Source organism: Lemur catta, chromosome 6 (genome assembly GCF_020740605.2).
Source record: "Lemur catta isolate mLemCat1 chromosome 6, mLemCat1.pri, whole genome shotgun sequence".
NCBI classification, from domain to species: Eukaryota; Metazoa; Chordata; class Mammalia; order Primates; family Lemuridae; genus Lemur; species Lemur catta.
This window is the reverse complement of record NC_059133.1, coordinates 10,757,044-10,781,823: the sequence shown is the minus strand read 5'-3', so window position 1 is coordinate 10,781,823 and position 24,780 is coordinate 10,757,044. Positions and strand designations below refer to the sequence as shown.

Here is a 24,780-nt window from a genome sequence, read left to right as displayed (position 1 = left end):
TCTTTTTAGAATGTCCACGTTTTCTTTCTTTTTTTAAGATGGTGTCTTGCTGTGCTGCCCAGGCTGGACTCAAACTCCTGGGTTCCAGCGATCCTCCCACCGCAGCCTCCTAAGTAGCCAGGACTGCAGGCCCGAGCCACCGCACCCGGCTCTGAATGCCCACGTTTTCTCTAGTGAGCAAGTACTAGTTTTATCTTTTTGGAAATATAATCTTAATAAAACAAGTGACATAACATTATATTTTCATTGCACAAGGGCCCAGAGCAACATAAAGAGAGCAGCAGGCCGCCCGGGCCTCCCTCTTCCTAAGCCAACTGCAGCCCCGAGGAGCCGCCGTTTCGCGGGAACCAGGTGTCTCCCGGCCCCTTGAGTGTTTAAGCGAGCGTGTGCTGCCGGTGGTGACGGGCACCTGATGCTGCCTTTCCTTTCCCTAGGATCCGTCCTGGCGACCCTCCCACTTCGGCTTGGCCAGCACCCTTGTCCTTTTAGCTGTGGCAGCACAGGCCCAGTGTGGACGCACCACGGCTGATTTCCTCGTGTAGCCCTTGCTGGGCTTCAGGGTGTCCCCGCTTTGCAGCATTGTAAATGCGACTACAGTAAAAGCCCTCCTGTGAGTGTCTGCATTGATGAACACACTCGTTTCTCAAAGCGGGAGTGGAAATGAGCTTGGGAAGCATTCCTAGGGGAAGTGTCTAAACAGCGTCTTTGGCTCTACTATTTTTTTCACGGGTAGTTTTAAGAGAATTGCTTTTGTAGCCTCAGAAACCGGATAAGCTAAGTGTGCGAGGCCAGGCAGTGGGGGCCGCTTGCTGGAGCCTGGGGCTGGACCGCACGTGGCTTGGGAACAGGGTGCAGAAGCTCCCCGCGCTCCTCACCGACAGCCAATGACGAGGAGGTGGCGCAGCCCCTGTGTAACTGTGTTTGGGCTACGATTAACTGTTAGGGACCTCACGCAAAAGCTCAGAACTTTTTGCCTAAGCACAGACCTCTATGGAGTGAGTTGGGCCTAAGCCCAAACAACACGTAGACAGGGAAGGTGTCTGCCAGGTAAGTGCTAACGGCAGGTCTACCACTCGCTGGCTGTGCGTCCTGGGCCACAGCAGCTGTCACATACAGCAGTGGCTCTCAGGCAGGGCAATCCCCCTGCCCCCACAACAGGACATGTTTGGCAATGTCTGGAGACATTTTTGGCTGTCACAACCAGGGAAGGTGTTCCTGACTCTTGACTCTGGTAGGTCAAGCCAGGGATGTTGCTAAACATCCGAGCACTCGCAGGGCAGGCCCCACAATAACGCTCCGGCCCCCAACGTCAGCAGTGGCGACACTGAGAAGCCCTGCCCTGGAGCACTGACCTGTGCCAGGCACTGGGCTTCCTGAGCTCATGGAATATGTGTAACCCTGTATGGCGGGTGGTCACTCTCCTTGCCCAGATGAGAAAACCAAGGCTCAGAGAGGTAAGTAACTGGCCCAAAGTCACAGAGCTTATGAGTGACGGAGTTCTAAGTCAAACTCTGTGCCTTTAGCCAAATCTCCACACCTGGCAGATGGGCGTACAGGACAGCACTGCAGCAACCAGCCTGAACACCACGGTGGCATGCTGCATGCTTCTAACGACATGTACCGTGTGAAGGCGCTTTGCAGGCTGTGTGAATGCTGATTACTGCCACCAGCCACATGACTGGATGAGTCGCTGGACAAGAACCACACTCGGGCCACATCTCCCCACCCCCGGAGCTGCTGGCTCCTGGTCCCAGAGAGAATCGACTCCGCTCCTTCCTGGGAGCTCTCCTCACCCTGCCGGCATAGTGGATGATGCAGAAATCGGCTTTGTCCTTCAGCTGCTTGGGCTTCTGGAACTTGGGGTGGGTGCCCTGCTCCTGCACAACCTTCTCCACGAAGCTCTTGTCAGTGGCCTTGGGGAACCAGCACTCCTCATCAAGCAGGGCCAGGATGCCAGGGGGGCCTGCCTGGGAGAAGCACAGCATTGGCACAGGTGAGCACCCCCACCCCCACCCCCGCCCTGTGCAGGGAGCCAAAGCCTGTGTGTCGGAACCCCGCAGAGGTGGGGGGCGCTCTCCCCTGTAGGAAAACAAGAGTTCTGGTTTAAAAAGAAACCTCTGGGATTTAGACTGTGGCCGAGACATCTTTACCCAAGCAGCCATCACAGCAGTTCTCCAGTGTCAGTGAATTCGCTAGCGAAGCCCCTGCTGGGTGTGGTGAGACGTGCGGGTGTATTGACCTGCCCAGAGAGCCTGGCTCTGGGGCGTGCTGGGGTCTGCCCAGGAGGCCGCCCTCAGCACGCATCCATCCTGCCACTGGAGACGCCACTCCACACACTGCGTCTGCACAACTCAGCGATGACGCAGAGTACTTGGGATGAGCCCCTTGAGGAAGAGAAAGAGTCCCAGAGACCCAGCAGCCTTCTGTACACTGAATTTATAAGACAAGAAGGCAGATTCAGTCACTGCAGAGAGACTGTCTAACAAAACTTGAAACCAGGTGGGTTCTTGTTAAATGAAAAGTTCAACTGATAAAAGAACAAAACTCATCACAAAAGTGAATTGTTTCAAACTGAACAAACTTTGTTCTAGGCCTGATTAATTAACGTTCCTGTGCAACTCTGATGTACACACACTCAGGCAGTTCAGGCCTCCAGGAAGAATGTGAGTTCAGTGCATTTAACTATAGTCAAGAGACAACCCAGAAAAAGAAACAACTCGGGCTTTGTTACAGAGCACACATCCCCAAACCTGAAGCACAAACAGGGGGTGCAATGTCTACCTGGCGAGAGCTTTAAATGGGAACTGCTTGGGAAAGGGGAAAGGCTTTCTAGCTACAACCATTCTTGCACGGCTAATGCTGGGGATGGAAGCTCCAGTGCTATGTTGGTCCTGAGTGGGGACAGGCCAAGCTTTAGTACTCGCACCCAGGACAGCATTTGACACCCAGGGTCTGCACAATCCTGAGCTACAGTGAAAGCGTCTGGGGATGGAACCTTACTACGTAAATGCATGGTTGCTTCTTTAAGGCGAAGATGCTTACTGAACCCACCCTCAGGTGGAGGCTGGGTGGTCTTCTGGGACTGAAGACAGGATGCTTGGGCCCGGCTGCATCCCCACCCAGTCAGCTGGGCTGGGCTCGGCGCAGCTGCCACCCAGAGCATCTCCTCTAAGGGAGGCACCCAGGCTGTCCAGGCACAGGATCTAAACCCTCAGGCTCAGTCCTCCAGGTGGCACCGACAGGAGGAGGAGCTAGACACTCCCCCACCAGCACAGAGCAGCAGGGGAGGAGCAGCTGCCCCTGAGGGAAGGGCCGGAGGCAGACGTGCGATCAGAGCACGCTTGGCTCTTACTGGCTTCTCAATGAGGTCGATGCAGGGCTGCAGGTCCAGCCCGAAGTCGATGAAGTTCCACTCGATGCCCTCGCGCTGGTACTCCTCTTGCTCCAGGATGAACATGGTGTGGTTGAAGAGCTGCTGCAGCTTCTCGTTGGTGTAGTTGATGCAGAGCTGCTCGAAGGAGTTCAGCTGCAGGGAGGGAGAAAATGTCAGGGGTCGCCAACCCTCTACTAGGAGGCCACGAGCCCCCTGAGAATGAGGGTAGGGTAGGGAGGGAGGAAGGGCCTCCCTGGGCACCTCAACCTGCTGCCCCTAGAGCCTGGATGGCTCTGGGCCTGGCCGCACCACACCCAGCAGTGGGTGTCCTTGCTTTCTAGGGCCACGGGCCTCTCTAGCAATCTGGTAAAGCCTTTCCAGAATAATGCTTTGAAATGCATCAAACAGATTACAAAGGAAAGAAGTTATGTTGAAACGTAATTACCAAAATATTGTGACAGAGAAAATGTTTTGTGCTTCCCTATTAATAAGAACAGGTTTTGTTAACAAAAATTTCCACAATTGTGAGGTAGAGAAGAATGTAAATGACACTGCCAGATCTCCCCAATAACAGGAATGTGACATGAAAATATCTGACTTCCATTGCTGACAGATCACAAGCACTGCAAATAAAACTGTGGTGCGTCTAGTTTGCCCAATTTACAATCCAAAAAAATGCATGATTTCAATGAGAGATTAGTGAAAAATTAAGATGTAATTTTTCCCCCATCTTAGTTCATGGCTCCTCTGAAACCTACTATGGACCCCAGGTTAGGAACCTCTAATCTACTGCAACTACCAGTTTTTCCTACTAGACCTCGGAGTCTTTATGGGCAGAGACAATGTCTTATACCAACGTTCAGTAAGTATCTGCTGGAAGAGTGGATAGGAAGACCTGCCCGTGAAGCCTCCAAGAACATGATCTAAAAGGTCCCGTTTTCTCCAGCGTTTCTGGCTGAAAATGAGAAGTCTCTTTCAATACACCCAACTGATGTCTCCATGCAAAGGAGATGGCAACTGTGACTGCTGTGGGACCACGGGAAAGAGGATTCCTAGCCAAGGAGAGGGCGGCCAAGAGGCCAAGGAGGTGGCAAGGTGGGTTACAGAGGTGAAGCTCACATCGAAGATCTCGAAGCCGGCGATGTCCAGGATGCCGATGAATGAGGCGCCCTGTCTCTTGGTCTTGTCCAGAGCTTTGTTGATGCGCAGGACCAGCCAGCGGAACATGCGCTCGTACGTGGCCTTGGCCAAGGCCTCGATGGCAAAGTCAGCCTAGCGGACACACGGGGAACCAAGTGTCAGGCACAAGGAGTCTTAAAACCCTCATGCCCTCTGCCCTTATAATTTCACTTTTGGGGCCCTCCTCTAAAGAAACAACCCTAAATGTGGGTGGGGGAACCACTTCACACACAAATATATTCACCACAGTATCATGTATGATGAAGAAAAGTTGGAACAGCCTAAATATCCAACAATATGGGCACGATAAACTTAGAAATTTGCAAAAACCTTTTCAAAATAAGATAGGAACACATTAAAGTATTTACAGAAGTAATAAGATGCCCAACGGTCAGACAGGAAGCTATAAAAAAGGAAAAAGAAAAAAAAGAAACCAGCCCGAGCAAGAGTGAGACCCCATCTCTACTAAAAATAGAAAGAAATTAGCTGGACAACTTAAAAATATATAGAAAAAATTAGCCGGGCGTGGCAGCACATGCCTGTAGTCCCAGCTACCCGGGAGGCTGAGGCAGGAGGATCGCTTGAGCCCAGGAGTTTGAGGTTGCTGTGAGCTAGTCTGACGCCACAGCACTCACTCTAGCCTGGGCAACAAAGTGAGACTCTGTCTCAATAAAAAGAAAAGAAAAGAAAAAAAAGATGCCAGGATTTGCTTCAAAATAATGCAATTGCGGGAAGAGGAAAGGTAAGATCAAGGATGAACCAAGACTGGCCATGTGTTAGTAACTGCTGAGGCTGCCTACATGATAAGGACACACAGAGCTCTGCAGACCCCTCCCTCTACTTTGTTTTGTATGTGTTTGAAAAGCTCCATGATAAAAAGCCACAGTGACAACTAAGTTTAAAAAAAAAAAAAAAAGCCTTGTAATAAATCATCATCATTGGTTAGGACTATGGCGATTTTTTTCTTTCTCTTGACTCTTCTGTATTTTCTTAAGAGTTCATGTAGCATTACTTTTTGTAATGAAATAAAGGTTCTTCCTTAATTATTAGGGAAACGAACAGTTGGCAATAATTATGCACACTGTCTTTTGAAAACAATGTTCCTGTCTCTCAGCACTGGCTCTGCACAGAAGCATCCTCAGGCTGTCAGCCACCCAGCGTGGGGTGCCGTGGGTGGTACCTTTAGGAAAAAGGATTAACCAACATGAACTTCCAAAGAATTTTTAAGAAATGGGTCTGGCACCTTGAAAACCCCATGACCAGCACCATGACAAAGACTAGAAATCCCAGCAGAGGGGGACAGTGGTCTGCACTGGGAGTGACCTCAGTTCCTGGGGAAGGCAGGCACATTCGTCTGGCACAACTGAGCAAAGACTCCTGTTCATCTCTCACCACATGCAGCAAGACAGCAGGTGGTGGAGAAATAGCCACTTGGCACGGGCTCGAGGACGGCGGGTGCCGCCACCCTGGCACCAGAAGGAGTTGGGCTACAGAGACACGAAATTCCCGCTTTATACCAGACAGGACGTGCCTCCATCCTCAACGGCCCATCAGCCTAAATGCTGCCTCAACGTCAAGCAGCAGATGCAGCCTAAAGACAGCACTTCTAGGCATGAGGCCATGGGCACGTCACTAACCCTCTCCAGGGCCAGCCTCCTTGTGTGCTAGATGGGGTGATGCCACCCTGCCCTCCGGCTGCTGCGAGGGCTGCAGGAAGGGCCCACGTGGAAGCGCCTGGCAGTGGATGGCCCGGAACAGGCTTGAACTGTGCCCGTCTGGGATGCTCACCGTGGAGGCAGCCGGCTTCCCGGACACAGAGGACATACCTGCTCCTTAGTCTGTGCCTTCTGGACGTAATCCCGTCCCACCTTGATGCGTGGGGTGAGGATGCCTCTGGTGAAATCAGTCACGTTGATACCCAAGAGATGGGACACCTTTTGGGCAGCTAATATTTTTCAGAATAAAGAAGGGAGGGGCAACAAGTTTTAATTAGACCCAAGAGAACGCATCCCTCTGCCCACCCTGGGAGCAGGAGGAAGAAAGCCGTGGTGGTGACTGAGCAGTCACTGCCAGGACAGGAAGAAAGCCGTGGTGGTGACTGAGCAGTCACTGCCAGGACAACTGAACCTCGGCCCTTCTTGAGCAGGGCCATGAACCCCCAGCTCCCGCTCAGACTCTGTGGCCACGTGTGGGCCGGGGGCATGGCAGCCTTCACCTCCACCGAGCCCAGTGGGCAGGGAGGAACACGTCCTAACCGAGGCCCCAGCACCGCTTCCACTGCGCACCCTTGGCCACATACTTCACGGGGTACATCGGGTCCCCACCCAAAAATAGGACTGGGAGGAGGCAGGCCCACCCCAGTGCTGCGGGACAGAACAGCGCACAGTCCCGCAGGAGTGTCCTTTACGACACTCCTGTTTAATTCTTTAGAGACCCTAAGGAGGGCATGTTAAGATTGAATAACTTTGATGAAATCTTTCTGTGTTATTAAAAAAAAGGAGAGGGAGACTAAATAACTTAAATGAGGTCATCTGCAGTGACTCAAGGAAGTAGCAGTGGCTGAGTCCAGTGCAGTAAAGACATCACTTCACGATCCTAACTAAGGTTTGGTCTCGGAACAAATGAGGGAGTCCTGGTCTACACGATCACAAGTGTTTCAAACTCATACTGATATGTACTCGGTGAGAAAAAGCAGGGTCATGTCTATGTGTGTTTTACATCTGCACAAAAAATACCCAATGATATATAGCTACAAACACACCTGACATTAAAAAGAGAACAGTATCTGTAATTTCTGCAAGACTTCTTCCCCTGAGCAAATCCACGTCCAGGCACCTGCCCCCGTATTTCCCATGAGAGGCCCCCGGGCGTACCTGTGTTGTCGGGCATGGACGCCTGGTCGGTGTTGCGCTCCTTCTTGAAGACGATGTTGCCGAGCTGAAGGACCCCTGAGATGACCCGCAGCATGCCTTTGGGGTGCAATCAAAGCCACTCAGAAGCAGACATGGGCTGGGATAAGCCCCGAGTGGGGCTGGTCACTCGCCCAGGGATCCCTAAGCAAGACAAGCCGGGGGCCCACACACCCTGGGGCCACAGGGGAGCCAGGTCTTGGTCTAATGGCGCGTGGTGGGTTCAGCTGCCTAGGGGTCTCACCACCTCCGTCTCCCAGGCCTCTCGCATCTTGCAGACTTCAGCTCAGGCAGCCCTTGCTCAGACACGAGCTCTGTCAACACTCCTAACACTTCTAAAGCCAGACCAAGGACGTGCCTGTAGCCCAGGGGTCCATGGCTGCTTTTATAACTACGGTTTTGCTGGGACACAGGCAGGCCCGTTCACTCGTGTATTGCCTGTGGCTGAGCACAGGGGCGCCGACCCCAACCCTCACTCTACTCCAGAGCAGACACAGCTGGGGAACAGGGCACACTGTCCCCGCCCCCATCTTTCTACAGACTAAAGCCGCGAGCGGGCCGAGGACACACGGCCCTCTTCACCCTCCCTCTGGGAGCCGAGCAGACACAGGCAGGCTCCACGCTGCTATGCAACACCCGGCCTCGTCCGCGCTCCACCGAGACAGAGCGTGAATATTCTACTTTCAGCAAATGGCAAGGGCCGCGGCACGGACCCAAGCCTGGGCCGTCAACATGTGTCCTTGTCCCTTCTGCGTAAATGCCTGCTGTGCCACCGGGAACGAATGACCCTGAAGTCACGTCTAAGGCCCCCCACTCCTGGCCTCTAGGGGGCTCCCCGAGAGTCAGAGCCGACAAGCTCTCCCCAGGCCCGCCAGCTGCCCCACTGCCCCGAGGGCTCGACCACTAGCCCCCGGCCCCCAGGAGGCCCGTACCCATCTGCTCCTCGTCTGGGATGCCCATGATCCTCATGGCCTCCATGGTCTCCTGGAACATGTCCTTGTCCTGCTGCCCGGGGATGGTGACGTGCCCGTTGGACAGGAAGCGGTACTTGTTGTACGGCTCCAGCAGGAGATCGGCTGTCAGGGGTGGAGGGCAAGGGTGGCCGTGAGGGGTTGAGAGCAGAGGCGCCAATCAGCACTGTGACCACAAAGGTTTGGGAGACTGGAAACAGCCCCTGAGCCCCGAGCCGCCCCGGGAGCTGCGAAGCAGCCAGGACGCCGACTTTCCCCAGCGCGTGAGCCTCTGACCCGTGGCACAGGAGAGTGCCAGGGCCCGCGATTCGCAGCTCCACACGCCACCTGCCTAGCTTTCCTCTGGCCTGCCAGAAACAGAAGCCCACGTCTTTAGGATGGCCCGGAGAACAGCAGTCATTCGCGCCTGTCCTGCCCCAACCCCAGGCCAAGGTTTTCATTTCCCAAACGGCATGAGTGGCCCGATTCTGGCGGAAGGCGCAGCGCCCAGCCGCCCCGGGGTCGGGCCGCAGGCCAACTACTCACTCTTCAGGTGCTCCCCGGCCCCAGACAGGAGATAGTAGAAGATGTGGAAGGTCCGTTCGTCCTTGGCCTGGCGGATAGCACGAGATTTCTCCAAAAGATCTTCACAGACGCTAAGGAGCAACACCAGCTGGAGGGTGGGTAACCCACCCACTTTCCTCTCATCCCCGTCAGAAGGAACTGAACTTCACCAGGAACGAAGCGTGGCACGAAACGCAAAACAGAGCTGAAGCAAACTGCCTCCGAGGGGCATCGCTTGTCCAAAGGAGGGGCTCACACCTTTGGGAGCCTTGTCTAATTAGAGGGTCTCCTCCATGCAGGCGAGTGGAGACTGGAACGCTCACACAGCAAGGGCTGTGATGCCGTGTAAGGGCGAGCGCCACCCACGTGCCACCCTCTGGGATCCACACTGGGCGATTTTCAACAGTTCCGTCTCATTTTAAGCAGAACTTTATCCTTCCAGGAAAGAACACTTATAAACTCTGCACTGGGCTTTCAATGAGCTTATCCGGGTAGTCTTCCCGACTCCACACAGGCGGTGTCGGGATAGGCCCACAAGGGGGAAAGCACCGGAATCAGGAAACAGCTTATCTCTATGGAGGTCACCCCCTCCCCTCCAGAACCAGAAATCTTGTCCCACCGAACCACAAGGATACAGGTCTCAATGTTGGCTCCGACGATGTAGCCATTGACATCAAAGTTGATGCGAATGAATTTGCCCTAAGAAAAGACAGATGAGGGATCTGAGTCCCTGTCTTAGGGAGCAAGGAGGCCAGAGCCTCCATCCCTACCTCAGCTGGGGACATCCTGGAGGGAGAAAACCAAGAGGCAGTGCCTTGTGCCAGGCCAGGGTCCCCTACGCCCACACTGCAGGGGCACTCAGCACTCAGGGGTGCCACACTGCCTGAAGCCGGGAGACGGGAGCCCAGGACAAGCTGAGTTCATGCCCAGGTTCCTCCAGAGTGCAAAGAGGGGTGGCCAGTTGTCTGGAATGTTCCTCACTGCTTGACCTGGCCCTGGGCACTGACTGGCTACTGGTGACAGCGGGACACCCTGGGGCACTGGCAGGTAACTCCTGGCTCCCTCACTGGCTTTTTTCTACCTTTTACGAGGGAGGCTGAGGGAGGCTGAAGAAGCTACGTATGGCCGTCTTCCTTAAAGGGGGCAGTGCAGGTTTGCACTGACTGGAATCGGATCCAGCCCACTGCATGCAACAGGACAGGCAGCACCACGTGTGGACCGTCCTCATTTTTTGAAGGGAAAAGACCAGGCAGAAGGCAGTTTGTGCCAAAGCTCTGGGCAGGGGAAGGGCCCTCCATCCCGAGAGCCGCAGCACCGCATGCGCTACTCACGAAGCGTGAGGAGTTGTCGTTCTTCACGGTCTTGGCGTTCCCGAAGGCCTCCAGGATGGGGTTGGCCTGCAGCAGCTGCCGCTCCAGCTCACCCTGCAAGGAATCCAGAGACACAGTGAAGGCCGGGCAGGGGACTGGGCTGCTGAGCCTGCCCTGCCAGGAAGGGGGACAGCGGCAGAGCCGTGTCAGCAGGCCCGAAGTGCCAGGAACGGAGCCTTCCAGCTGGGTTCCGATGGTGCCACGCCAGCCTTGGTCGGGCCTCTGTATCTCAGTGCGACCTTCCCGCCAGGCCTTTGGAAACCTTGACCGGTTGGAACTTACTTCCATGGCCTAGAAAGGGAAAGCAGGAAACTCGAAACTCCCTCGGCTCCAGGAACCTGGCACTATGGACTCATTTGAAAGCAGCAGGTGAACTGAGAGCAGAGGTGGTGGCACAGTCTTTCTCTGGGACAGCGTCTCCATCCTGTGGACACTCGCCTCTCACCACCCTCCCTGCCTCTCATCCCCATGTCGTTCTTTTCTTTTCACAGGAAAAGGAAATGAGGAAATCAGGTCCATGAAAGACAGATGCTCATGTCTTGTGTGTCCTAGTAAACACTTCACTTTCTGTTCCAGCCCCTGCCATGCCACCCCCTAAACCTACCCCCACCACGGCAGGTGCGGGGCATGTGATCAAAAGAGCCACTCTGGTTCCAAGCTACTTATTGATGATGTCAATAAATCCCGCTGGTAGGTGCACAGTGCTCTGTGGTTGACAAAAGGCACCCTAATGCCTTCTGATCCCTGGTGCTCACCACACTTGGGGAGGCAGGACAGCGTGGCCCCATTTCACAGAAGAGGAAGCTGAGGTTGAGGGACGGGGAAGGATCTGCCCAAGGTCACCCAGCTATCAGCCAGCAAAGTGGGTGGCCAGATTCAAGTCTCCTACCCAACCCTGGGCAGCCAATGCCACGTCCCCCCACCCCATGCAGGAACTCTACTGTCAGGTCAGAGCGGCTCTGGCAGCAGCCATCGCCCTCCCCATCGGGCCAGGGGACAACTAACCCTGGCTGAGGAAAACAGGGACCCCCTTCTCCTGAATGCCTGAGGACCCTCTAGGGAGAAAGATCATCACGCAAGGGCCAGGTGAGGTTTTGTATCTATGAGCGAGGCTGGAGTCAAGCCAGGATTTCATGTGAGTAGTGTCTGCCCACGAGTGATGAGAAGGAAAACTGGTAGCAGCAGGAGCTCCCAGGACAGTCATCAACTCCAACCTTCTGGGCACACCTGCCACAGACGAGGCCCGTTTGCAGAGCCAGGCTGGAAGCCCACCAGAGACCCCAGGGACCCACCAGAACCTCCTCCTATGCCAGGGCTTCTCCTATACATAAGAAGGTGTCACTCTGGGGCCCTGACCCTGAAGGAGGGCCGGCAGGGCCAGGCCAAGGGGCAGGGGTCAAGCCTGCAGAGCAGGCTCTACATGTGTGCTTGGCACAGAGGGAACGGGACGCCAGGCTCCCACCCCCAGGCCTCGGGCGGGCCTGGGCAGTCAGCCGAGGCAGCCCACAGAGCCAGATTTGGATGCGAGCTGCTCCCCACCCAGCGAAACGTTCCTCTCAAAGCACAGGCCAGGCTGCCAGGCTGGGCGAGCGCTCCCGTTCCCGCAGACAGAGGGAGCGTGGCCCCCACCCGAGCCTGCGCCCGCCCTGGCTCAGAGGCAAAGCTAAGGCCTCTGTTTGGGGCCACACGCTGTTGCTGTGGAAAGCCGGACGGCCTGGCCAACTCGGGAGCAACTGCTCTGGATTCCAGAGCCGAGTCCCTGCTGACAACGGCGATGACTACCCTATGGGCTTTTCTTAATTGACACCGACATGGGCACGGGAGAGACTTTTATTTTTCAATGAAATTTGCATAATGAGCAATGACTGAGTGCTCATGAGGCTTGGGATTACCCGTCTGGTTTCTGAAGGGCTTCTGGTGCATAGGAAACACGGGGGCGGGGGGGAGGGGGTGTCTGAGGTCACTGTTCAGACTACAGACGTCTACCTGGAAAGTCCCTTCGCCCAAGCTCTGCTTCGCCAACCTGCAGCCCTGGCCAAGCCTGGCTCCTCACAGCAAGGCGAGGTTGGGACACCCTGTCCGGTGGCCCTGGGATGACCAGCTCGGCCACTACAAGCGAGAGAGTGCGCTCACTGCCAGAGGGTGCCACAGCAGGCCTCCAAACATAAGCCCGGCAAACCGCGTTCAAGAGCGTTTTGTGTCCCAGCTGTGTGTGGAAAATCACAGTACAGCTTCAGGCAAGGAAATAAACCAAACTGGCCAACGGCCGTTCACACTGAGGGCCCAGGCAGTGATCTCAAGCCGGGGACAACCTATGTAATCACTGTAGCTGGACTCAGAGCCAGGGACAGGGTGCCCACCACGGACCACATTTGGATGACTTTGCTCCCACCATCACCCCCACCCTGCTGTCTTCGCTGAGTGCTGGGGTCCCGCCTTCCCCTCTACGGCTGGAGCCCCAGACACAAGGCGCAGGGGCCTATTTTATTGCTCTCTGTGGTCCTGTCTCCTGTCCTCTGGGGCAGGGGCTCCAATGTCACCTTCCTGAGAACAAGTCACATACTAGGCATTCAATAAATAGTTGGGAAATGGATTTTACTGCAAATTCAGAGGTGAAAAACCACAGCTAGAGAACTCCTAACCTCACAACTCTGTTTTTAAAATAGGCCTCCTAAAAAGAATGGAAAATGGGGGATGGGGAGAGAGAGAGAGAGAGAGACAGAGAGAGAGAGACAGACAGACAGACAGAGAGAAAGAAATTTTATTAGTTTCTAAGTATAACTCCTGACGCCCCACGGAAAAAGATTCCGAATGTCTTGAGAAGCTTGGCACGTGAAAAGTTACTTTTGGTTCGATTCCAGAAGACTGTACTCATCAGGACATCTGCAGGACGCGCCCCAGATCTGCATGCAGAGACTCACGCCCCTACTTACTTAGGAACGCTGCACACGGCACGCCAGGGAGGTGGAGCCACGAGAGGGGCAGTTCCCCTGGTGGCTTCAGGGGGCACCACTGGCACTTAAGGGAAGTTTAGGAGTGTGTGCTTCAGAGAAAGAGAGAGAGCACCCCACAGTCATGCTTAAGACTGAAGCCCCCAACCTCCAAAACACTCCAACGTGAGACCGGCCCAGCATTGCTTCCAACCGGCACGGTGGTGGCAGGTGAGGGTGACCAGCCATCAGCATCGGTCTGGACCACCAACCGTGTGGGGCTCCAGGAGAGCGAGTCCCCTTCCATCGTGCCGAGGTCAGGGCTCTGCGTAGGGCATGACGGCTGTCATGCGCTGTGGGGAAGTCTGGGCATGACCAGAGTTTCTGAGAAAAGCTAGGTGACGAGGCCCATCCCCATTCTGCAGGAGCCGTCATTTCAGAGTGCACAAGAGGTCACTGTGTGTCACACCTGCCCCTCCTCCCACAACAGTCAGTGAGCTAAGCCTACAGGAAGAGTTCTAGCTGCAGAAAGTGACAACCGTGTGTGGTGAAAAGCTGCTGAGAACGAAATACAGACTCCAAGGGCACACGATGGGCAGAACACGCATTCCCGGTGCAGAACGTGCAGCAAACGTGCAGCTCACCTAGCCAGGGCGCTGCTGGGTTCGACCATAATCCACCAAGAGGGAGGGAAAAAAATGGAAGTGAGATGACTTTCCAATTGCCCTTTCTCTCTTCACTGGGGGGCTGTCCACCCAGAGGCATTTCAACAGCAGGGAAAAGAAACGGATTCAAACACAGTCCTGCGGAGACCTTGCAAGCCTCCATCAACTTGAGACCAAGTCTTGGGATCTCTCTTCCAGCCTCAGGAGTGAAGGCCACGCAGCACTACAAACACCCAGAGTGCTCCTGTGCAAACCCCAGATGTCTCTAGTTTCCGTAGCAGCAGCTCAGAAGGTTGGGGGGCCAAGGGCAGGATGGGCTCGCTACCGCCGGGCCACTCCCAAGATGGCTAAGCTGTCACATCCACCAAGGGGGCCCAGCTTCTGGTTCATTCCCCAAAGCACGTGAAGCCGAAGCCGCAATCATTAAGCGCTCTTCCTCCATCACCCCCCGAAGGCCGGCAAGCGGCAGCAGGGCGAAGGCCACAGCACTCACCTGGTCCTTTTTGCTCTTGTGTGAGGAGGCCACGTGAGCCAGATACTGAATGACTTTCTTGGTGTTTTCTGTCTTGCCAGCTCCAGACTCGCCCCTGCGAAGACAGTCAAGGAAGCCCTGGGGTTAGACCAGGCCCAGTCCTCAAACCCTGTCTCTTCTCACTGCTCTACTGCCTTCCACCTGCCATTCTTTTGGGTGCCCCTGAGGGACCCAACCCTGGCTGGCAGAAAAAAGGACGGCCAAATAAATGCTGAGTTCTGGAATCCTCCTCAGCCCATTTCCCATGGCTCTCCAGGGGCCGGACAAGAGTAAACTGACATCCATGGCTGCCCTGGTCACTTGGCAGCCTGCAGATCCAAATGTTTTCGGAATCAGCTTTAGGCAGCTGTTAACTTAGGGGTCAAAGGCCCATACATGTTCCTTTGAAAGGTCACTTGAAGGAATGTTCTGTACCATTAACTCCCTTGGCAATGGAATTTATTGATCTCTGTGTTAAGTTCAGAGGGTGAGAAGCCCCAGGGTCTACTTAAGTCCAGGTAAAGAAAGCCACCATTCACACCGGAAGGGGTGCTTCTGCTCAGGAGCTGGGGAGAGGCCCACCAGTCCCCAGCCGTGCTCTGCTGAGAAGACACTTGGCTTTCCTCTGCCATGAACCCCACCCCCACCAGCCCACTGGCTCCTCTGAGGGAGGCCAATTAATTCTTTGGCCTTGAAATCAAGTTCTTCTGTGCTGTGGGACCTCTGAGTAGTAAACACACAGGCCTAGGTCCTGTCCCTTGGGGAAGTGGAGGAGGGGCCCTTGGACTGGGACTGCAATTCCTCAGCCGACTTTTGGTAGGAGTCCTCAAGGGTGAGAACAGACCGGGGGTGAAACGAACCGCCACCCAGGCGGAGAAACACTTACGTGCACAAAATGGACTGATCTTCTCGATCTGAAAGAAACGAAGGAGACATCAGATTAACTTCTGCCACATACAGAAGCCTCCCCCGGCCCTTGGCTCCCAAAGAGCCGCCCATTTCCCAGACGAGAAGCACGAAGCCCCAGACGCTGCCCTCGCGGGGCCCTCACAGCCAACACAGGCTGACCGGACCCCGCACTTGGAGGAGCACCCGCAGGTGGCAGTGCCACCGGGCAGCTGTTCCTACCTCCCAGGAGCTCAGAATGCCCACCCCCGCTGCCCGCCCCACCCCAATGAAACCAGAAACAGATCTGTGCCTCCCACCTTATAGAAGGCCAACGTGTGGAAAGCTCCCAGGAGTCCGCTTCACTGGGAGCTGAGGGGGGCCTGCCCTGTGTGCTCCTAACTGGGGGTGAGGCTGCTAGAAACAAGGCTTGTGGCAGCAGCGGGAGCACCGTGTAAGAGGCTGGGGGAGGAGGCATGAGGACGCCAGCCTTTGCAACGGGACAGCCCTGGGGTAAGACGCTCGCAGAGTGGGGGACCCGGGACAGGTGCACAGCTTTTTCTGAGCCCCAGCCCCTCCTCCACAGCGTGGGACGAGAATACATGTCGACAACATGTGTGAACACACCAGCGTGGTGTCCAGCAAGTGATATTAAATTTAGAGGCAGCTTGGAAAGAATGACAGCTTTTGACGAGTTTCTGTGACAGCTTGTTCTCCAGGCCTGGGTGTTAGGAACTTTTGGCAGCCAACCTCAGCTCTACGAACCACCCAGCAGGTAAGGCTATAAACATGCGCCCTCCTTGGGTGCGGGAGGAATAGCAATGCCCACTCTTGAAAGTGAAGTTTGGCGGAAATGGTTTCAGGCACGTTCAGTACTGGGTGTCTAATCTTAAGCAATAGCTGAAAATACAAACTCATTTTCTTCCCTTTTATTCCACCCCATCTAACGCCCCCTGAAGTCAAGTCGGCCTGAGTCCAGGATCTGGCTACTTTCTCACGTCTGAGCTGCAGTGAGGTATTTAATTCTGAGTCTCGTTCTGCATCCACAAAGTGGATGTGCCCCTAACCCCCTCACAGCATTATTTTGAAAACTGGAAACAACGTGTTAGGTAATTCATTTCTCCATCAGCCAGGAAGGATGTGCTGAGGTTGACATCCCTGTCAAGGACAATAACTGCCAGGGCTTCCAGGGCTGGGACAAAGCCTCAGATGGTGGCCTTCTGGCCAGGCCCCTGCAATTTCATACTGTTGGAGCATTCATTCGCTGTACCCTGGGCCTTGCAGCTTTCTATAAATTTGCTGTGGCTGAACCAAGAAAGAAGGTATATGCAGATTTCTACAAAAAGTATGATTCTGTGAAAAGATTTCGAGGAAATGAGGAAGGCTGGTATCTTTCAGAGTGCAAAGTGATTTTGGAATAGAAAGAATTTATTTAGGTTGAATTACAAAGCAGTTTATCACTGACCTGTGTTCCTGAACTATGAAACACAAATAGGTGGGCGAAGGAATAATTTCCCTTGATAAATAAATAATTAACAAATACTGTGGGGGGGGTGACACATAAGTGGACCTGACATGGCCCTGTGTAAACAGTGAGCTCCACGAGTGGCTGTTGTCTATTTGCTTCTCATAGAGAGGACACCGTGATGGGTGGTGGTGGCACTGTCAGGCCAGGGGAGCACCCGTAGCTGCTAACGCAGTATCAGGACTGGGTGGCAACACGGATGTTGGTGATGTGTGAAGGGCTTGCTCGGTGGCTCACAGCGCCTGGTTGGGGCCGTGCATGACTAGGCACTGGGAGAATGACTCATGGCTTTCTGCGTGCATGGCCTCAGGAGATGGATTTACTACTCGACACTAGTAGACACCGACCCGCTGGGTCACCAGCCCCACTGAGTTGAGCTGTCTAGTGAGCCTGGCCTCCGCAGCACATGGCCTGGGCACTGACTACCATCTCTTCTCCTACGTGCTGGTCATTTGGTGAGAAGGAAGGAGTCAGGACAGAAAGGAGGAAAAACAAACCTCACAACCAACAAAAGTGGCAGCTGCCCCTGCCCTCAGCCCCAGCCCCCAGGAAGTGTCAGTGAGGTGGGGTGCAGAGAGGGACGCAGACACACCCACACCCTGCTCTCCGGGTGAGGATGCTCAGGGGCCAGGCCCTCAGGGAACCCTGCCCCTCTTGTCTTACAAGACAGAGTCCATCAAGGCTACACAGCAGGGACCAAGATCAGTGTTCACAAGGCCTCGGGAAGACAGAAGGGAAGGAGGCGGCAGGAGCTACAGACTGGGGAACATCTCTTGCTCCCTAACAACAGCGTGGCAACCGATAAGGGCGTGGAACAAACATTTTTGTCCTCCCAGGCCTCCCTGCCCCCACCACAGCTCCCGTGGTCGGCCCCAGCTGCGGGCGTGTTTATTCACCAGCCCACAGCAGGCAAGAATGCACCTGCACGTGCCGGCAAGTCCCGAGCAGCAACGGCCCGCGCTACCATAAAAGGAAACATTCCCATCCCTTCCAGAGGAACCGTTTTCCCAGGGCGGTCCAGGCCCAGTCCCTGGGATGGCTGGAATTCCTCTAATTGTGTGAGCGCGAGTCAGAGGCTTTGCCGCTAAACAACAGGAAGCACACTTGTGGGCATGCACAGAGTCACAGACATAGCTGTACATGGGCATGTGTGCACACAGAGACAGACACACAGGCATCTGTGCTTAACACGCAGTCATGTAGGGATAAAGGTGGACACAGGCACCTGCACACACAAACACATGTGCACATATAGGCATGAACACAGATACGTATGCACTGATATATACATAGATATGCACATGCATGCACACAAGCCACACAGCCATACATGCATTTACAGGTCATGTACACACACGTGTACAAACACAGGCACCCAAGGCACCTCTACTCACACACAGAGACACACACATGTACAACAGAACTGCGCACACAGACATATGCACAGGCACACTCACACACAGAGGCCTGCACATACTCCAAATCCTGAAATCCCAGAGCCAAACTCATTATCCAACCCCCGTCCACTCCACCACCCCCAGGTCTTCGACCTCCAGTTTCTAGAGCTGGGTCACCACAGCGGACACAGCCTAAACACACCTTAAAGCCATCCTAATTTGCTTTGCCAGAAACGTTCATCTGGGCCAACGATTTTAGAAAGGCAAGCTGCTGGGGGCCTTCCTCATTTCCTCACCTCTTGCCCCGGCACTCAGCACCCCAAATCCACCTGCCTAGAGTGCATCGCACCATGGCCCTCACATCCAGTAAGGTCGTTCCAACACTCCTGGGAGGTTCTGCTCTGTTATCTTGTGTGGCCTCCAACAACCTTACAAGGTAGACAAGGCACACATTGTTGTCCCTGTTCTGCACAAGTCTCTTCTCACAGCAGTTCTTCCAGATTTGTTTCTGATCCCAGAAGCATCTCTCTTTGGTGGTGGGGTGGCTAGAACCCTCAGCAACCAGGAGGCTGACTCAGTTTACTCTGCCAACCCCCCACCACATGCACCCTGGCAGGGACCCTCCTTGGCACTCATTCCCTCAGCCCTTCCTCACGCCGTCACCTCACAGGACGAGGACACTCAGAGTCCAGCCCTATCCGTTTGCTTTGGCTCAAGTCCTTATTTGGGCCTATATGGACTGAAGGCTTATTTGAAAACGCCCTTCCTTCCTCTGCACCAGAGGGGACCCAGGACCTGGGGGTGCACAGCCACTGGGGACAACCCTCTTCTAAAACACAGGCTCCCTGCCAGCTGAAGGCCTAGCCTACTGAACACTCCTGAACCCCCGACGCCAGCCCCCTCTTGGTGGGGGTGGGGCAGAGACAGGATTATGAGTCACTCTGCAGTGGTTTTCAGACTTTTAAAAAAGCAGCAGCAGCCTTTCCTCAGATAAAATCTTCCCAAATCCCTGAGCAAGGAACAGCGGGGGTGGAAACAGGGTTCCTCAGAACACAGTTTGACAACCACTGATCCACATGCATCTGGAGCCACTGGCTGCGAGCTCTAGTGCCCTGGGCTCCGCTCTTGGCCCCGAACTTCTGCACGCACTGCCTGGTCCCCTGACCTCTCCGGGCACGAGAATGGGCTGCTCTGAGGACAGAGGGCAACTGCTGCATGCACTGTCCTTAACTGCCCACTGCCCCGACCTCTCCACCCAGCACCTCCCAGCACCACAGGGCTTTTTATAAGTTACACATTCAGGAACCAGGCCACTCCCTCCTAATTTTATTTTGAATCTGAAATGTCCTGAGGCCAGGCCCATGCGGTGAGGTCACTCAGCTGATGTGGCCATCCAGCCTGGACAGGTGTTTCCAGCCAGCTCAGAAGGCCTGGCTCAGGTGGGAGGCTGGGGAACCTGACCGCAGGTATTTCACCCCAGGTACCGACTTCTGCTGGGGCCTTATCACTCACTTCCTCTGTAAGAGGAGAGCTGTGGCTGGTTCTTGTCCATAAAAGGCCACGAGGCTCAAACAACGGTGACATCAGCCCTACAGGAAGTACAGAGGAAGGGGGCCTGGTTCACCAGCAGCCACTGCCGGGACTGACTCATCACCACGCTCCCAAGCTCAAGCCTCCCTGAGGTTCCAGCGTGGAGCTGCTCTCTGGGGCTCCCCCTGGAAGAGCACCCTGCCCTGCCCGTGGGACCCCATCTTCAGGTCCACCAGGTTTCTTAAGAACTGACTGACAAGCACTTACATGCCAAGAAAGAAAGAAAAGGAAGGGCATGGGTAGGGAGCCATGCCTGCGTGGGGCAAGACCGAGGGGATGACACATGACAAACAGGCCTGAAACTTTCCACCACTAAGGGGTCTTCTGCTTTCACGAAAGTTCCAGAGCAGCCCCTGGAGGTGGCTCACTGTGTACAGGCTGCATCGGTGCAGTGACCTCCGCCCCAAGTTGCCCGGGACAGGTGTCTCAGGCTGCCCTGTGCAGACTCCTGGATTCCAGAGTCACTTGTCCCTGAGATCCTCTTGTGGACAGCATCTGGGTCTCAGTTGGCCAAAGTGCAAACCAGTTAGGAAAGTACTCAAGCTGTGGGCGTCCAGCTTGGAACTCAGGGGCTGGCAAGGCCTTGGAAAGCATCTAGCTGAATCATCTCGGCCTGGAGATCAGAGTCCTTCCCCAGACTCCTCTCGCTGAGAGCGCCTGTGCGGGGCACTTGGTACCACCCGCAGGCCCACCTAGATGCTGCAAAGAACAGGCTGTCAATGCCGTCATGGTGGCTTGTCTGCCACCCTCCCCACGGCCAGCCTAATTCACAAGCTTGGTTGGAAGCTCTTGGGAGGCAGACAGAGAGGTGAGAAAAAGGAGGTGCAAAGTGACTCACACCGAGCAGGGAGGCTTGTGTGTTGGAGCTCCCTGGCACTTGCAGTCAGCCCCTGCCATGGCTCCTAAGCACACGATGTGGTCACCCAGCAAATGAGCTCTCTGGGGCACAAAGGTAGGCCCAGACCAAGGAGTTGCTGGCTCAGCAGCGATCCAAGCCAGAAACCAGTTCGACCTGGCCCAGGCCTCCGCCCACGGTCCCTGTGCTTCCCCAGGCAGGCCTTGGTTTGAACTTGCTGAGGAGGCCCAAGTCCCCAGCAACAGGAGGCAGAGACGGCAGTCCTCTCCCACCAGGCACCCTGGGTAACCGAGAAGCTCAAGGGACTGCTCCTCACCGTTATTATGTCAGAGAGCAAGCCAGGCCCCAAACAAGCCTTCTTTTGGCAAAAATGCTTTCTGAGAACACAGGTGAGTTCCCAGGGCACAGGCAAATCTGCTAGAAACACCAGTGCCGGTTGTCGATCCACCTCTCCTGTGGGTGGGGCCGGGAGAAAGAAAGTCCTCCCTACGGGGTTGCTACAAGGGCAGCTCTAACAGGTTGGTCAGGCTGGAGGGAAATTCAAAAGCCACATGTGCTTGCTGACTGCCCACAGCAAGGGCCACCGGGACACTCCAAGGGACCTGACACTCTGAGGTCAGGCTGCTGGCTCTTACCCAATGATCCCCTTGGGAGAAGGAAAGACAGAGCAGGAGGGGCCTTGGCAGACTCCCACAGAAAACACAGGCCCCGTTCACAGTCCTGCAGAGGGCTGGGCTCTCGGGGAGGGAGCAAGGGGAGGACAGGGGAGAAGGACGCACAGGGAGTGGGACAGACACAGCCAAGCAATGTTCCCGACAAACCTGGCTCCCTCTGGAGCGCAAAGAGCCTGCAAAGAGAAAGACTGGCCGCATCAGGCTTGCTTGAGAACACCAGGAACACGAACAGTAACAGCACAGGAAGATGCTTCCTGAAGAACCCAGAGGCTCCAGTTGCCTTGGAGAAGGAGCAACCTGTCTACTAAAAGGCATGTTGGCGGCTTTGGGGCCAGAATTTGCACCTGGAACACAGCTCACACTTCCTTTCCTTCCCGCTTAGTCTCTATCATACCTGAGGGCCAGCTCACGTTGGACAGACAAGATCTCTGTGAAGAGTCACAACACCTAGCAGTCAGTGTCCTGAGGCCCAATCGACACTGTTTAGGCACCATCGGCCAAACATCCTCAAGAGTTACAGAGGTCGCACTGGCCGACAGCCTTGGTCAGACTGAACGACCCTCACAGAAGCCGCTCACGGAATCCCACCTTCTACACCTGCAGGCTTTCAGCTCGTGTATCTCTCTTTAATTTTAGGGAATTATTTTTGTTTTCCACTGATAGCTCAATTCCAAAAATCAGTAGGTAAAAGAAAGGAACCCTTTTCTCCAAACACATCATTGTTGGGCGCTGACATACTGGGCCACAGCTTGACTGGAATCCCGGAGCCGGAACTTGAGGGAACGGGGGAAACAGGCCGGGGAGTGGCACTCACCGGGCAGCTAGAGAGGAACTTTGCTTCTCTTTGGCAAGGAGGCCAAAAGCACAAAGTGGCTTAGCGATTAGGGATTTTACAGGTGAGCTTTTGTTGCTTGTTTGTTGAGGGAGTAACAAAAACATTGGGCCAAATTTTCAACCACCCCCAAAGTTTCAGGTTCCAAGAGGCCACTTCCTTCTTATCTCCCACTCAGCTGGCCCACAGCAAAGCACAGCAGGCCTGTTGGGTTAGATTTAAAACAAAAAGACAAGTCTAAAGCCGAATCCTTGAAAAGGATTCATTTACTGCAGATTCCTCTTCTAAAGAAGAGATTTTTCTAGAAAGGAGACAGGCAAGCAGGACCACATGATGATGAAGCAGCCTCATGCTGGGGCCGGACTTTCCTCCTGGGCAGGACAGAGCAGCTCCATCAGCCGGAGGAGGGAGCCTGCTTGCTACAGCACCTCTCCGGCCCCCGGCAACAAGCACGGTGGGCAGACGAGCACTTCAGTGCTGCAGGAGACCTGGCCCCAGAGCAAGCACCACACTCTCCTGCAGCCCCAGCGAGGCCATGTCGGCCCGAGGCCTGAGAGTGTTGCATGGACAAGACCAGACAAGCTGGAGACCGAGTCTGCTATCAGACGCCAGTGGTCGGTAGCTGCAGGGGAAGGCAGCTGTGACAAGTCACTTCCTGTGCCTGGACTTGAGGGAATCTCTTTGAGGAGCTTAAAATGCCGGCCTGGAAGAGGCATTTGGTTCTCACCTCCATTATGCAAGCAGGGGTGTGGAGGTGAGGAATGAGCGATTCGAAGGCCCCAAGGTTCTGGGAAGGATGGGGCAGTTCAGTCAAGAAACTATGTGTTCAGACTCCCAGGGCCACCTCTTAACAGGCACTTATCCCAGGCCAGGCACCATACATACAGCATCTCGATTGTCACCATGACGCTGCCAAGGAAGTTTTACGAAACCCAAGAGGCAGACAAGAAAACGAAGGCCCAGAGGAAGTTAACTTGTTCTAGCCAGGTCACAGTCAGGAAGTGAAAGAGCCAGATTCCTGCTCAATCTAGTCCAAACCCGCGGCCTCTCCTCCGCACCACACTTCCTCTTGCTCACACGGCATGTTTCCCCTAAAGCTAAGGCTCAGGGAGGCCCAGCAGACACTTTTTGGTGGCCTTTAGAAGTGCCTGTCATTTATCAAAGCTCCAGCCCATCCCCACAGCCCTCAAGGCTCCACGGCGCCCCTCCTGTGTGGACTGTCACTCTCACCTTGATGCCATTTACCTGCCTCTGGGAACTAGACGGCAGCCTCCCCGGCAGGGCCACGCCTGCTGTCAGTGTGCTCTCTGCAGAGCGCTGGGCAGCGGAGGGAGAAGAGCGTGCACAGGCACAGAGCACGGCCCCGCTGGCACATGCGGGCCCACAGGGCCACTCCCGACCTTCCCGGCAGACAGCGGGGCCTTTGTGTGCCCACGCCTGGCAGGCTCGCAGCCTCCTGGCCGCGCACTCCCGCTTCAGCGGAGTCACCCACCGCGGCTTCTGCTGCTCAGGCTCCTCAGCCGCCCGTCCTGGTGACTCTACGCAAAACCACACTTTACTGCACCCTTGAAGCATTGCCCAAGCCTCTCACAAACAAGGCCTTTTCCTCAGAAAAACCTTGGAAAGCATCTGGTTCCATGGGAGTGGCAACTAGCAGGGCAGGGAGAATGTGCACAGGGGAAGAAGGGAGGGCCTCTCCTCCGCCTAATCTCCACCTAACCGCCCAGCCAGAGAGAATGAGGGTGCCAGTGCCCCAGGGGCCAGTGCCCGGGGTGTGGGCACCAGGACGGGGACTCCGGAGACCCCGGCTTCCAGGGCTGGCTCTCTGCAGGCCTTTGGACAAGTCAGTTAACATAGCGGGGCCTGTCCCCTGGCCTGTGGATGAGAGGAGCTGTGCTCAGACGTGAAGACAGCACAAAACTGTACCCTCCACCGTTTACCCAGAAAGGTTAATCAACCCCTCAGAGGAATGTGGACCCTCACTGGGCACTTTGAGGAACCCCTCGGGGACCGACCACTTCTGGTGCAGCTTCCGCTGAGAACCAGGTTGGGGGCGGGCACAGAGCAAACGGTTAAGTAGCTCTCAAACTGCCAGGTCAGGTGAGGCTGGGAATGAAAGCAGACCCTGCTGCTGCTCCCCCGAGATGCTGGGCGCTCACTAACATACCACAACATTCCAAGGGCATTTGACAGAAGGGGCTTTTTCTGCTCTTGTTGGGGAGGTAACCGGGCTCAAGGCAAATTCTCCACCTGGCCAGTTCCCCCGTAAGAGCCCACACGCCTCCCATAGCCGGAGACCCCGGAGGGCTTGGCCCCGGAGGAAGCCAGGAGCTCCTGCACCTTTTATAGACAACGGACAGCCGAGCAACTTCTGCCTTAACTCCCCAGTGGCACCTTGTTCCTGCCCTGGGTCACACACCCCAGCCCCCCTTAAAGCGGGCAGTGCCTAGCAAGGGCCAGCAACACAAAACCGACACTCTCTCGCCCTCCCGACCTCAGACAGCTCAAAGCCTTCAGTGCCGTTGTAGCATCCTAAGGAACGGTCCAATCCCCAGGACAGGAAGACCTAG

The 24,780-nt window shown here is 55.2% G+C and overlaps 1 protein-coding gene across 1 annotated transcript in view; it reads right to left on the bottom strand.

Moving 5' to 3' along the window:
* MYH9 (myosin heavy chain 9) overlaps positions 1-24,780 on the bottom strand; it is a 90,228-nt gene that overhangs the window by 24,679 nt on the left and 40,769 nt on the right. The window contains exons 4-14 of the mRNA XM_045552969.1: positions 15,338-15,365; positions 14,434-14,527; positions 10,307-10,399; positions 9,611-9,674; positions 8,958-9,056; positions 8,394-8,537; positions 7,426-7,521; positions 6,379-6,497; positions 4,493-4,645; positions 3,353-3,526; positions 1,794-1,967 (exon numbers count right to left, since the gene is read on the bottom strand). Of these exons, the coding sequence (XP_045408925.1) occupies positions 1,794-1,967; positions 3,353-3,526; positions 4,493-4,645; positions 6,379-6,497; positions 7,426-7,521; positions 8,394-8,537; positions 8,958-9,056; positions 9,611-9,674; positions 10,307-10,399; positions 14,434-14,527; positions 15,338-15,365 (1,238 nt within the window). The remainder of the gene's footprint in view (positions 1-1,793; positions 1,968-3,352; positions 3,527-4,492; positions 4,646-6,378; positions 6,498-7,425; positions 7,522-8,393; positions 8,538-8,957; positions 9,057-9,610; positions 9,675-10,306; positions 10,400-14,433; positions 14,528-15,337; positions 15,366-24,780) is intronic.